At 44.6% G+C, this 14,966-nt stretch overlaps 1 protein-coding gene across 1 annotated transcript in view; it reads left to right on the forward strand.

Moving 5' to 3' along the window:
• The first annotated feature begins 230 nt into the window (after positions 1 to 230).
• Positions 231 to 14,966, forward strand: part of prox1a (prospero homeobox 1a) — a 32,218-nt gene continuing 17,482 nt past the window's right edge. The window contains exons 1-5 of the mRNA XM_035635937.2: positions 231 to 604; positions 3,751 to 4,168; positions 4,389 to 5,003; positions 5,264 to 6,505; positions 10,285 to 10,392. Coding sequence (XP_035491830.2) covers positions 3,818 to 4,168; positions 4,389 to 5,003; positions 5,264 to 6,505; positions 10,285 to 10,392 — 2,316 coding nt within the window. The 5' untranslated portion in view covers positions 231 to 604; positions 3,751 to 3,817. The remainder of the gene's footprint in view (positions 605 to 3,750; positions 4,169 to 4,388; positions 5,004 to 5,263; positions 6,506 to 10,284; positions 10,393 to 14,966) is intronic.

The following is a 14,966-nucleotide window of genomic DNA, read 5'->3' on the forward strand; positions in this document are numbered from 1 at the left end:
TATCTCCGTTTGAGGAAAGTTGGTGAACCTGACAGTCAGTTAAACCGCCGCATCCTCCTCTCTGCGCTCTGGCTGGGTTTTTTTTCCGGGGGGGCTCCTTATAAATAAGAAGAAAAAAAATCCACCGTCTCCGCTTCCTCCTTCCTTATTGGTCGGGCGGAGTCGTTACCTCACTCCGGGGCCGGTGACGCAGCGTCTTCGCGTATCCTTCATGTGCGTCTCCTCCTCGTTTCTTATTGACAGTCGGTTCTTGCCGTCGGTCGGAGGGAGAAAAGCGGGATTCGCCGCCGAGCCAAGAGACCGCAGTGTGTGCGCTCGACACTGCACACTTCCCATCCCGAGAGGAGAGCGGCGCACAAGAGCAATCTCTCTCTCTCTCTCTCTCTCTCTCTCTCTCTCTCTCTCTCTCTCTCTCTCTGTCTTTCTGTGTTTCTCTCTCTCTCCCTCCCGTACACGCACTCACGCCGGCGCGCACGCACGCTCCGTATCCGTCTCCACTTTGCTGTGGCAAATTACGGCATTGATCTCAACGGCGAGTGTGGATCTGTCTCCTGCGTTCGCCCTTTCTTCGACGGACCGACTCGAGGAAGCGCTCGAGAGAGAAGTACGTACAAACTTGTTATTATATCCTGTATGTTATTAATTATCACGCGTATTATTGTCACTCGTGGGCTCGTGTATTGTTTGGCTGTGTGTGTGTTTTGTCTGATAGCATCGTGGGTGTTGGTTAACTTCTATGGACACGGTCTTCATTTATGTTCCGCTCATATTAACTTTATGCGCGTCAGGACTCTGCGCGTCATCACCCTGTGGGTTGATCGGGGCTTCCTGGGCCAGAAGTTTCCCTTTTTTAATTTTAACGTATATATTCGGTTTTTGTTCGGTTGTTTGCTGCCGTGCCCTTTTGCTTGGATTGTGGCTCTCGCCACTGAAACCTCGCACGGATTTTACGCTCCTGTCGCCGCTGTTGAATTTCCTTGGTGGCGAACGTGCCATTCAGCGCAGACGAGTTTTAAAGATCCTGCCAGCTACTCGTATAGGCTGCTGTTTCACGAATTCAAATAAACCGTGGAAAAACATCCTCCCCCCTGCTTCCACATCAAATATAGCTCGAAACTTTAATTGTTTTGATCTGTTGTGCAGCGATATCACCCAGAGATGCTAAAAGAAGAGTAAAGTGCTTTAGAAACAAACTGATTGACCACCGTCCATTGGTTTGGCTCTTTACTGATAAAATAAAACCCTTTTCGGTTTATGAAAGAATAAAAAGCACGTTAAGATGGACGTTTTTCATGCTGCTCGTTTCATAACCGTGGGCTTTAATAAACTTGTTTGGAAAGCAACAATCCTCTCTGTACATTTGCCGTGCGTAAACGTAACACTGGACAGCGGTGCTCTCTGCTCAGAGAGCACTCAGTCAGCGACCGAACCAAATAACGAAGGGGGGATCCCTTTAACACTATATTATGTGTTAGTTTTTTCTTGGACTACCTTCTTTAAACAAGTATAACCACGGTAGTTGAGTCCTCTCTGCAGCGCAACACGAAGTAAAATGTGCGCAAATTATATGACTCCAAACTATTGCAAATTGTTTCATTATCAAAAATCTTTTTCACCCCGTTTTCCCTTTTCTTTTGTAATTTTATTGAAGTAGGAGTTAGATGGGCCTCAAAGAATTTTAGAGGAATCCCTCATTTTCATGGAACAAAGAGAAATTCATTTAGCCATGAGCCACCACACACACTACAATGAAAATGTGCCTTTTACAGTTATTCATCAGCTACTTCTCATTTCAGTTATTCCTGCTCCGCCAATTCAGATTGGAACAAGAGTTTCTGTTTTGATGCAGAAACCACACACACAGTCGCACACACTCTCACATCTCCTTTCATCGCTCACCGTTCACAGAAGCTTATTTTTGCATTATTGCGTCAGGTGTTATTGTTGGAACACACAACAGTGCAAAGTGTTTGCACTTTTAAGACACAAATTTCAAAATAAGTTTTCTTGCACTTTGGACCCCCCCTCATCCAAACAGTTTCTGTCACACGCCGCGCTCCCTGCCAGACCTCTGCCCAGAGAAATGCCAAGAAACCAATAATGCAAACAGTGAGCAATGCGTGTACGCACGCATGGAGTGGACTCTGCGCGAGTGTGTATCTGGGTCACTGCTGGGCACTGTGCCGGGGCTCTGAGCGATTTTCTGAACACCTCTGGTCTATTACACTGAGTTACATTCAAACTAATCCCCCTCCCCTGCTTGGAGAGTATTTCATTTGGTGATGGCCCTGCAGGAACACAACAGTGTCAGCTTTGTCGGCTAAAGCATCTTGTTTGTGTCCTTCATTCAGTCCGACTGTGTGTGTTTGAGCACTTTGGCAGTTTTCTGTCTCGCTTTGAAACCTGATTGTCGTGCTACAGTTGCATAACTGTGTTTTTTAAACATATTTTAACATTGAAAAACTGCTCGGCTCCTGTGAATGCACAGCTCTGACAAACTGTTGTAGGAGGCATCTTTCATTTGGGTACGATTTGCCTATAGACCTGACCCTGAAATCACTTGCAAAACAGATGCAAACAGGTAACATGAAAAACGCTGCCTGTGTGCATGTGTGTGACGGCGCAAGTGCAAGCAGATACTGACTTGTTCCTTTTACTTCTTGGTGACGCTTTTTAAGATTGTTTATTTTTTTGTCTTGATTACATTCTTAAATCAATAAGGGAAGCCATGTTGAAAAGGGATTTTTGGCAAGTACCTCGGTCAATGAAAACTCGATAGAGGTGGGAGTTTTGGACACGACTGAAACCAGTCGTGTATCTTTCTTCCTATTTCCTACCCTGACCCAATACTATAGATCCAGTTCGCAGCATAGTGAAACTTAAAGTTTTTCTAACATTACTAATAAAATTTACTACTTAAAAAAAAAGTAATACAAGTACCTACGTCTTTGAAATAATGTGAAGAAGCAAAAAAAGAAAAATTAACACTGAAAAGGATTTTTTTTTAAAATTTGAGAATGGGGTGAAATCCCTCTGACAATAAGAGAGGGCCTGTCGATTCTTCACAACTCCTCACAAGTTGTTGAAATCAAGGTCAACCCTCACGGGAGGAAGAGAAGGATATGGGAAATTATTTTGTTATTACAGCCAGGTGTTACTCCTCCGTGGGAATATCACTGCGAACTACTTGGAGTGTGTGCTGGTCTGTGTTCAGTTTTTGGTCAAGAAAATCTAGAATATTTGTAATATTTCTTTTGTATTTTGCTCAGCGCTCGACCCTTTTGCGTCTGTCAGATGTGTTTGTGTTGCTTGACATTTTTGCAGTGGTGACTAAGTAGTCATTTTAGTATCTATATGGCAAATACATTTAATTAATTTCCAAATTGTTTGAACAAAATGTTAATAAATGTTACAGACCAAAGTAAGTTTTTTTCTACAGTCTGTTTTGGAAATGTTATCGGGAATCCTCTAATCCTTTTAGTCATTAAACTTCTATGTAAAAAATATATTTTATGGTTTAAAGCCTCAAAATTTTTTTTACAGATTTTTATTAAAGCTTTTCAGTGTTTGCTATTGCATCTCATAATTCAAAATATTTTCATACATTTTCTTCCTGCACAGACCGGTTCCATTTCAGCATCGAGTCAATAAGTACATCTACCGATTTCAAAGAATGGGATCCTTATTATCCGGGTGACACTGAAATGCTGACATCTTTTTTAATTCATGTCTGTTTTTGTTGTTGACCAGGTAACTCCTCTCATCCTGCATGCGTCTGTGAGGACCCCTGGTCATGTCCACGTAATTGCCCTGCGTGATGCCTGATCATGACAGCACCACCCTCCTAACCAGACAGACAAAGCGCCGACGTGTTGACATCGGGGTGAAAAGGACTGTGGGCAGCGCAATATTCACTCGCTCCAGGGAGACCCTGTTTGACAGCATGAACCAATCGCATGGGCCCGATCAGGACGGAGACTGCTCGTTGGTCAGCCACGGCCACACCGGTGCCACCGGCGACGGAGAGAAGTCGAACGTTTTGAGGAAGCTGCTGAAGAGGACCAACTCGTATGAGGACGCCATGATGCCCTTCCCTGGTGTCACCATCATCTCTCAGCTACTGAAGAATAACATGGGAAAGAATGGAGGGAGCGACTCTGGCTTCCAGGTAAATACAAACTGCAGAAAAACAGCTGGTGGTGATATATTCAAATCAAAGTCAATTAATCAACAGTTTTAGTCACTGTTTAGTCGCCATTTTCTCAACCTCACGTGCATTTTAGGCTTTTTAATCAACCAAACAGACAAGCCACTATAAAGCCTTCAATCCACATCCATAAAATCATAAATTTTATGTATTAAATCTGTCTTCCTGTCATCTGTCACAGGGGAGTGGAGCTCTGTCCAGTGGAGGCTCAGAGATCCAGGCTGAAGACGCCTGCAGCAACTCCTCCCGCGACCAGGACAGTCCATCTGACTGCCTCTCTCCAGGGCCTCTTCCCCCCTCTTCCTCCTTCGGGCGGCCACTACCTCCTACGAGCCACAACTCCCACGCACCCTCTCAGCCCCTCTCCCTCTCCTCCTTTGACTTGGACAGGCTGTCGGACGAGCACCTCCGTGCAAAGCGCGCCCGCGTGGAAAACATCATCCGCGGCATGAGTCACTCGCCACTGGTGCGGCCCAGCGCCAGCGACCACAACCAAGAGGGCAACCGTGACAACGAGAACAGCAGCAACAACAGCAGCAGCAGCAACAATCACCGGGGAGACGGCAACAGCCGCAGCACCAGCAACCGCAACCACATCCTGGGCGAGTGTCCCTCCCGCCTGAGCTCTCCGGGCTCACGGGCCGTGGTCGTCAGCGTTGGTGAGGCTTTCAGGGAGAATAAGAGAAAGCAGCGTCTGCCACAGCAGCAACACAGCTTCACCCAGATGGTGTGTTCCAGGCAGGAGCAAAGACAGGAAGAGAGACGGCAGCTCAAACTGCAACTGGAGGACATGCAGGTTGGTTATACAGTATATATTTTCCAATTTCCCACACATGGTGTTCGCCAGTCTGAATAAAAGCGTCTGCCAATTTAATAAATGAAATGGCTAATGCAAATGTTAAACCAAAATGATGTGACAAACAGAACTTGTTTGGCAAATTGTATCATTTTCATTTCTCCATTATATTTCCCCATGATATTTAACGTTTACGGTGACAGGTCATCTTCATGTTCAGGAGAAATCTTCTGTAATAGTCTCTATCCTCTCCCGTTCAGAAACAACTGCGCCAACTCCAGGAGAAATTCTACCAGATCTACGACTCGGAGACGGAGGAAGAGGAGGAGAACGGCGAACAAGGAGGAGAAAGAGAGGAGGACGGCAACTTGTCCGAGGACAGTATACGCTCCGACGGCCTGGAAGAAAGGCACAGGAACAGAGGGCGGCATAGACACGACGAACTGTCAGAGCTGGACCCAGGTCTCTTCCTGGACCGGGCCCGAGCCCTTCTCCGAGAACAGGCCCTGTTAGATGGAGAAATAGAGGAAGATGTGGACGGTAGGGAGGAGGAGGAGAGGAATGAAGAAAGAGTGATGAAGAGGAGAGGAGCAGCAGCAGGAAGAGGGGGAGGGGGAGGAGGAGGAAGGCAGTTAGCAGAGACGCTGAAGCAAGAGTTGAACTGTGCCGTGTCGCAGGTTGTCGACACTGTCGTCAAGGGCTTCTCTTCGCCCAAGCAGGGCGTCGGTAACCATCATGGCTGCCACAGCAACACACCAGCTGCACCCTCCTCTTCCTCCAACTCGTCCTCTTCCTGCCCTCCACCTTTCGGGCCCCTCCCGTCCCTCACCCCGGACTCACGATTTGGCAGCGGCGCCCTGGCCCTCACTCTGAACGGTGACGGCAGTCCCACCTCTCACTACCACTCCTCGAACCAGAGGCTGCATTGCTTTGGCGATGTAATTGTCCCGAACCCGATGGATTCATTTGGTGGTTTGAGTGGCAGACTGAGTGGCGTGCCAACGCCAAGCGACCAAACAGAGGCCCTGCCGCTGGTGGTGCGCAAGAGTGGCGGAGGCAGCGGAGGAGAGAACATCAACCCCTCGCTTCCACCTCCTCCTCCTCCGCACCATCCTTCCCTCCACCCCTCTCCCCTCACCGCCTCTCTCGGGTTCAGCCCTCCGTCATTTCGCCACCCGTTCCCTCTGCCCCTAATGGGCTACCCCTTTCAGAGCCCCCTGGGCTCGCATGGGGGTGGAGATGGCTACCCTCCAGGGCCCAAGGAACTGCATCGGTCTTCCCCCGATTCCATGGACATGACCCGGGAAACTCTCAGCCTCAGAACCAAAATGGCATCCCTCGGAGGGGGGCATCTCGGTCACCACCACCACCACCACCACCACCACCACAGGCAGAGCTCACCGAGCCAGCACGGACCAGAGGGTCTGTCCCTGTCCCTCATCAAGTCTGAGTGTGGAGACCTGCAAGACATCGCTGACATATCGCCCTACTCAGGCAGCACTGTATCCTTGTCACTGTACGGTTTTCTTGAATTTCAGAACTATTTATTTCATTTATTCATCTATTGACCATAGAATGAAATTGAGACACAGTAGTACTATTATATCTTACATTGCTACACATTAACAATTATTAGCATTAAATAAAATAGAGTTACTTTTATTTTTACCGTTTGACCACAGTCAAACACCCAGAGACATCTCACAGGGCACAGCAGCATGCAGTAGTTAAAGAGGGTCTTAAACATCAATTAATCTGCATTAATTGGTTCCTGGTCTAACCCTCTTGTTTCCTCGCCGAGTGGGGAAGATGAAAAGGGACGCGCCGGGTCTTGCAAGAGGGGGAAGATTAAACAGGTCTCACACTGCTCTCTCTCGCAAGCTCTTTTAAGTCTGTGCAGCAGGTTGTGGTGTTTAAAGGTGCTGAGAAAGGCCAGTGAGCTCCCTCTTCAACACAGACACGCACACACACACACACACTCACACACACACACTCTCTCTCCCACTGTCTGAGACACTTATGCTGTTAGGTTCTCTTTCATCACAAAGACTTTGTACATAAATGCTCAAAGCAAATCATATTTCACTTTGTCTATGCGTGCGTGTTTGTGTGTTAGTGTGTGTGTGTGTGTGTGTGTGTGTGTTTATGCGCGTGTGGGTGTGGGGTCAGACCTTGTACATAGGAGCTCAAAGCTAATCATATTTCAAAGAGCACAGGAGGAGGACAGGTGAATGCTTGGCCTCTGATGGCAGCTTTCTAAACGTGTGTTTCAGGGTGTGTGTGTGTGTGTGTGCGTGCATTTGTGTGTGTGTCTGTGTCTGTGTGGTTACATAAGGAGAAGTGTGATATCCAAAATGCACACACTGTTTTCCTCTTTACAGCGTTTAGCTCGTTGTCTCCTGCCCTCTTATTGTCGATCGCTCTAACTTGCTGTTCTTTGTTGGCCTTCGCTCTCAGTTGCTCGGCAGCTGTGTGTGTGTGTGTGTGTGTGTGTGTGTTTGCAGGTAGCTGTTTATCTTTTCGTTTCTAACCTTTCATATGGAGAGGGTTTCTCCCGGCCACTACGCGCGCACACGCTTTGACTGCACAAACAGGCACACACACACACACACACACACACACACACACACACACACACACACACACACACACACACACACGTTTGAAGAACAAAGTGAAAAGAAAAATAAGACTTTGAACCTGACAAATAGGAACTCCTTACCGCTGTGATGAGGATTTGATCACAGTGTCGTCTTCAAAGGCAATTTAGATGTTGCTTTAATTAAAAAAGAAGAAATATTTGACACGTCTCTTGATCCCGCTGAGCTGTTTCATTCCAAAATGTTTATCCATTCATTCGGAATGAAAGAAAAAATCTTTGAAAGTGGATATTAATATTTCAAAGGTACTGACCACCCTTCAATGCTCCCTTTTTTTATTTTGCCGTTAAACTTTTTTTTTTACACCCTTCATCATTTTAATACCCGCAGTCCTTAAACATAAGTTCATTCACTTTTCACATTTTGTCCATTTACGACTTGTTTCTTGATGACTTCTGAAAAAGTTACACTTTTAATCTCACAGTTCAGTTAAATGTATCAGTCATCGGATGGAAAGAAAACTAACTGCAAGAATTCTGATAATCGTTATTTGTCGAGGAATTGTGAAAAACATGTTGCTGGTTGCCGTTCCTCAAACAAAAGGACTGGTTGTTCTGCTCTGTTTTTGCAGCGTAGGGATTTTATGTCAACTAAAGTTTGAATCATCCGTAGACCGTATTTTGAATCATATGCAAGCTTATGTTAAGATGTACAGTTAACGAATGTTTCCACTGCCACTTGGATTTAATGTATAAATGCGTCAGGGCTTCTTTATCTGTCACATCTCTCGTGAAAACATCCTAGACTTGTTTTTATACATACTGCTGTTTCCTGTCTCTTCTCATTCCTCACTCTTGTACCGAGGAAGTCAGGCAGTTAGGTTGAGGTGTATTTGCATCAATCATATTTCACCTGAAATGTGTGCAAACACCTACACAAAAAGAGCTACACATGCTCTCTCTCTCTCTCTCTCTCTCTCTCTCTCTCTCTCTCTCTCTCTCTCTCTCTCTCTCTCTCTCTATCTCTCTCTCTCTCTCAGGTCTGTGTATCCTTAATCCTCTCTGCAGAGCTGAACAGATGTCCTCCTTTTATTTATGAATTTACCCCCCGCCCCCCCACACACACACATGCTCAGGCACATGTACACACACACACACACACACACACACACACACACACACACACACAAATACTCCCTTTTCCCCCCAATCAAACTTAACTCACACACAAAACACATACACCTGGCAGTAAGGTCAAGTTACAGCTGATACAGTGAACCCTGCACAACACACACACACACACACACACACACACACGTATCAGGATAAACCCATACATAGGAAAGGAGGAGGAGATAAAGAAGTGGAAGAAAACGGACATCACTAGTTTAATTTATTCACTGAGTCACATTAGCTACGGTTATACACACACACACACATCATTTGCTTTTTATTCATTATGGTGTTGCTTCACTCTGTTTACTCTGAGTCGTGTGTGTGCTTTAGTGTGTGTGTGTGTGTGTTTCCATATAAAAGAAGATGGGCTGCAAAAACTGAACACAGCGTATTATCTGACCTAAGCAGAGACAGGTTGGTATGAATGTTAACCAGGTGATGGTGTTGTTGTCTGAAGACCTGACGTAGCTGCCGCTCAATGAATGATGGATGACAATTCAATGCTCTCCAGTCACCGAGGCAAAGTGCACGGTGCTGTGGTGTCATGGTCAGTTCTGTCGTACGGTTGGGTCACTTTTGGTGTCGTAGTCATTTAGAAACTTTTTCAAGCCTACATGACAACTGTTGATTAGATGATAAAATAACTTGAGCACAACATAAAAATAATTATTGTGAAGAAAGATGTCAAACTGAAATCTTCCCTCTGCTTCCTGTCCTGGATCTGCCCCTTCTCTCTTCTTCTTTAAACTTTATTAACTTTCTTTCTCTCCCTCTTTTACCGATTGCTGATGATGCCACTCTCCCTCTTTCCTTGTCCCTCTTTGCAGCCATATAGGGCCCCTGGGGTTTCTGTGTGTGTGTGTGTGTGTGTGTGTGTAATTGTCTGTGTGCTAATTGACCTTGCAGGGGGTTCCATTGATTGCCTCATCTTCTCTGATAGATTATAGGGCTGTTAATGTGGTGGGGAAATGGCAGCGTGGTGGGCCACAGCTGTTGTCACACACACACACACACACACACACACACACACACACAAACACACACACACGCACACATTTGGTGCCCCTGCAACTAGGGCCTCCCCAATTATTATTTTCCCTGTTGAGACAATGGGATTGACATTGGGGGGTGCGGAGTCGGCGAGATGCGGGAGTGAATGTGGGATTTGATCCAAACCCAGCAGGTGCTCGTGTTTGCTTTTGCTTTAGGTGTAAATTTGCGCGCCAATCAGAGACCTTGGTCTCCGCCATTGTGCCGCGGAATTTCTGTGGTTTTGTTAAACGCATACCGCTTTTAACCCTCCTGCTTTTTGAAAAAAGAAAAACATCCCACTTTGATCTCATTAACATTTTCAAAAAAAATTTTTTAAATGTCTTCAAGCCTTTGGGTCAGTTCTGGGGCCTATAACATTCACGCAAGCATCCCTCTCTTGGTTCTATATAATAACGTGCACAGACTGAGAGAATTTGCTGACACTTGCCTGCTGGTTCTTAACAAGTTGCTCAGATTCAGGAGGGCTTGTCTCCCAACCACCTGAAGAAAGCCAAGCTGATGTTCTTCTACACCCGCTACCCTTCCTCCAACATGCTCAAAATTTTCTTCTCCGACGTCAAGGTAAGACCTCACACTCCTCTTTACTTCTTCGTACCGTTTCTATGACCCTCTTATGTCCCGTAATTCTCTCACAGTTAATATGTTTTCTTTTTCATCCCCGTCATATTCAAAGTCTCTCTTCTAAGCCTTTTTTTATTCATCTGACTTCACTGGACTTTTTGTTTTGACCCTGAATTAAATGTACTTATTTCTCTTGAGATTGATTTGGCGGAAAAAATCGTTTTTTAGAAAAAGTTTGAAGTTGATAGATGCCGTGTAGACACACAAACACACAGAGACTGCTGATACAATGATGCGTGAATTGAATGAACAAAAATGTTGTAGAGTAAAAAGGCATGTAAAGATGATTTTTCTAACTTACTGAGTTGGTGATGGATGTTCTAGAATGTGTTAGAACAGACAAGCACAGAAACCATGCAGCCTCTGTTGGGCCGAGCGATGGGAATTCAACGCCATCTTTAGAATCAGATCACAAAAATCACGACAGTGTTTTTTTAAGCGACAGATGGTGCAGATGAACGTTGTAAACAGGTACGAGTCTTTGTGTGGAGCCTTTGGTTTTTAGATTTGGTCACAGTTGGGTTTCATTTTTATTTTTTTTTATCTCTCACTAACTTCCACTCTCAGATAGTTTGACTCTGAATGTGACTTTTTGTTGTCTGATAACATTCCGATGTTTTTGTGTGTTGTTACGTTACTCTGCGTGTGTGTGGATGTATGTGTGTGTGTGTGTGTGTGTGTGTGTGAGTGTGTGAGGGAGAGAGAGACAGAGAGACACAGATAGAAAGTGCAGATGGGTGCTCCAGTCTGTCACGTCTTTGTGACATAATTAGAGTTTCTGGCCTTAATCAGCCTGCGGTTGGAAAGGGGGGTAATAACACCCACTTTCCCTCTCCCACACACATACTGTAACCCCCTACCACCACTCTCTCTCTCTCACACACACACACACACACACACACACACACCGACTTCAACCTCCATCTTCCTTTCACCCAAAACACATATAGACTTTCACTCTTGGCAACACAAAATGAGAAGTTTAACTGTTTTTTTTAAACATAGGATCAAGACAAAGAATAGGTTTTGACAGAGGGCAGGAAGCACAGGTAGAACGAAAGATAAATGGGAAAAGCCAAGAAAGGAAGTAAAGTCATTAAAGAAAAAAGAAAAAATGTGTGTTGGCTCGTTTTTGAGCAAATGACAGAGGGAATGTGGGGAGGGGAGGGCAAACAAACGAAAGGGATGACGATAGAACAACAGCTTAAAAACAAAGGCGCTGATTGTTTTGTGTTTACAGGCTGCTGTGTGTTTTGTAAAGGAGCATACGACTCCTCAACGGATTCAGGACACTGTATTCAAATGAGCAGCCACACTCACACACACACACACACACACACACACACACACACACACACACACACTCACACCAGCTGCCCTTTGGCTCATGTCTGCGATGATCACTTCCTCATGGCAGTGCCACATCCTCATCGGGTGCCATGGCAACTAGGGTCGCTGGGACACCGGGTTGCTAGGCAAACCAAAGGTTGCTAAGCCTACCTGCTCCCAGTACGTGCAAGTGGGTTTTGTCATTAACCGAGAGTCCATGAAGGGATAGAATGGGCATTATAGTACCCCAGCTACCCCCCTCTCTCCGTCGTCTTATTGAGACAATGAACGTGGAATATTATCAAAACTCTGCTAAACCAACATCGTTTCAAACTTTTCCACTTCTCCAAGAAGTCCAACTTCGTTGCCTAAGTCAGTGCTGGGGAAGCTTGATTTCAACATCGGACACTAATAATCATAAACAGAGAAACTGAGATTTTTTTCTTCCAAATTTTAAGCTTCAAAGAATTTCTTTTTTCCCACATTCAAACTATCTTCATGAATACGATTTAAGACATGCACACTGGAAAATAAGCAAATCCAGGTTGAATAGTAACATCGCAGCTCGAAGCTGTTCATCCTGAAAAAGCCATTTTGACTTCTTTTTTTTTGAGTCCCAGCCTTTTGAAGAACAGTGAATGTACTGAATAAACCCAATCAGTGGTTGTACACAGATGCCCTTTCATATGTACACACTTTAAATGAATCATATCTGAGAACCTCTGACTCTCAACATTAATAGTAATGAGCTAAGCGAGCTAAAGAGTTATTATGAGATTTAACACGACTGTCTATCCCAAAACTTTGAAAAGCCTTGTTGACCTTCACTTACGGGGAAAAAAAGAAAACTGTTTTAAACTGTTATGTGCTGACATGATAATTTTCCATAATCAGCTTATTTTCCCTGGTTTCTATTATTTGAGTAAATGTGCTTAATATTTACGTGGGCAAATAAACTGTGGCTTCGGGGTTTAATTTCGAAAAAAAGGACAAATTAGGACTAATGAGTTAATGCACAGGCTCAGCTCATGAGTTTATCTTGCGAGGAGATTGATATTGGCTTTTAAAAAATGAATCCAGTCTCCAAATCTGTGGGTTTATATCCAAACTGATATTCAATTAATCTCTTCATCTCGACAAATGTGGATTTAGATTAGGAGATGTTTGCAGTGCTTTCTGCCTGACACTTTGCTCAGCAGATGGACGCGATTATGGCCTGGATCTGCAACTACAGTCACAACTGTGAATTGGACTGGGATTTAAAGGAATGAAAATATTTTTCTACTGGAATTTCAGGATGTACCATTTGTCACAGCCCACAGACAAAGAAAACCAGATATGTATAATTTTAAATGAGTCCTGGCTGATTTGATGAGAAACCGGTTTGCATGAGCAGTAAAGAACAGCTCATTTATGAGTCAGGCAACTGATTTTTTTATTTAAAAATGGTTACACTGAATTACATATATGCATCATTTCCTGTGATTCTGTCATGTGTACAGTAGGTGGTCAATTTGAATCGAGATATAACTAAAAACAGGATTTGATTCCATAAAAATCTTAAGGATTATAATTTTAAAGGATGAGACTGATATTGTTCCAGCTGAAGACGTTAATATCAATATCTAAACAATTCTATAAACCCGCAGGGCGCTGTCATTTCCACTAATCAATACTCAAACAGGAGAAGAGGTTGAATATTTTTGTGGGACTATTTTCAGATGTGTTAGAATTCACTGAGTTGTTAGTTGGGGAGGGGGGGATTACTTTTTGCAGAATATAATGTAATATTGTTTAGCCTCATCCTTTAAGAAAATGATGGTTTCTTATTATTCGTTTTATGCAAATAATTGAGGTACAGTCGAAATTAAGTTTTAATTGAGTTGTAATCCCATTTAATCCAGTACATTCATCTGTGGGAGGAACTCTCCACATATTACTTTGCTTAATAAAAAAAATGAATCACGGATAATCCCATTTATGATGAACGAGGCTGTTCTTTTCAAGGCGTGCGTGTGCGCGCAGGTGCGCGTGTGTGTGAGGACTGAGTAGCGCGAGCACCCTGTTGCTGTCTGTCTGTGTACGTGTGTCCCGTTTCATTGTCCCACTGCATTCATTACCCTCGTTATTACCATATTTTCAAAATCCGGGTCAATGTCTCTTTTTTTTCATCTCTTCTCTCTTACTCCTCCTCCTCCCTCCGCCCCCTCCTTCCCAGCGAACAATAAGTCGCATGTGTTAGGAGGATCAGGCAGATTCACTGTAAGGGAATTAGGGAACTGAATGGCTTCCCTTAATTGGACTTGAATGGACTTTGTCTATGGGAAACTGGTTCTTAAAGATGAGCCTCTTACACACAATGTCCGCCCCACTCAGTGTGGGAAGTGGGTTGAGCTGACAACTGCTTTAGGCACAGATGAGCAAGCATGCACACACACACACGCACACACACACACACACACACACACACACACATGCACAATATCCTAATTGCATAGTGAAAACTCTTGCCTTCTGACCAGACAATCATATATGTTTGCATGAGACGCGGAGGTCGCCGCTGTCTCGTCTTGAGAGAGTCAGTGAGAGTAATTAAGGCCTTGTAAGGACCGGAGGAGTTAAGATTAATTAGACGCTCGCCGGCTCGGGGAGTTCCTCGCCACTCACACTCTCACTCCCATCTGAGGACGCACTCCTGCTAACGCACTGAACACGGCAACGCATTCATCAGCGAGACGCCCCCGACGACTCTTGCCTTGAGAGGCTGGAGGGAGATCACGATGCCGCTGTCTCAGCAGGAATCAATTAGCATCCAACCCGCCTCTCACCCGCCTTGTCAATTAGAGCCACACAGCCAATTTGGCAGCGTCGCGATAGGAAACCGGCAACAGCCCTGTCTGCATGACACTGATGTAACTTCGGTGATTGCGGTGTTTTCTCGAGATGGCGGAAGAAACGTTTCAGCAGAAAATACTGTACTGATGTGAGGGCAGAGATGTGTAGCAAGAAACAACCGTCTCTTAATGGAAAATTATTTAAAAAAATAGCCTTGTTCAGTATTTCAAACTAGATAAAAAAAAAATTACGGTTCCAACTAGCTTTTATTTGCATATAATGCCAACTGGTGGCATTTTCACGCAACACGTACACAAAACTAGAACCTACTAGAAACTATTACGACTGAC

The sequence above is a fragment of the Scophthalmus maximus genome, chromosome 1 (assembly GCF_022379125.1).
Source record: "Scophthalmus maximus strain ysfricsl-2021 chromosome 1, ASM2237912v1, whole genome shotgun sequence".
Classification (NCBI taxonomy): Eukaryota; Metazoa; Chordata; class Actinopteri; order Pleuronectiformes; family Scophthalmidae; genus Scophthalmus; species Scophthalmus maximus.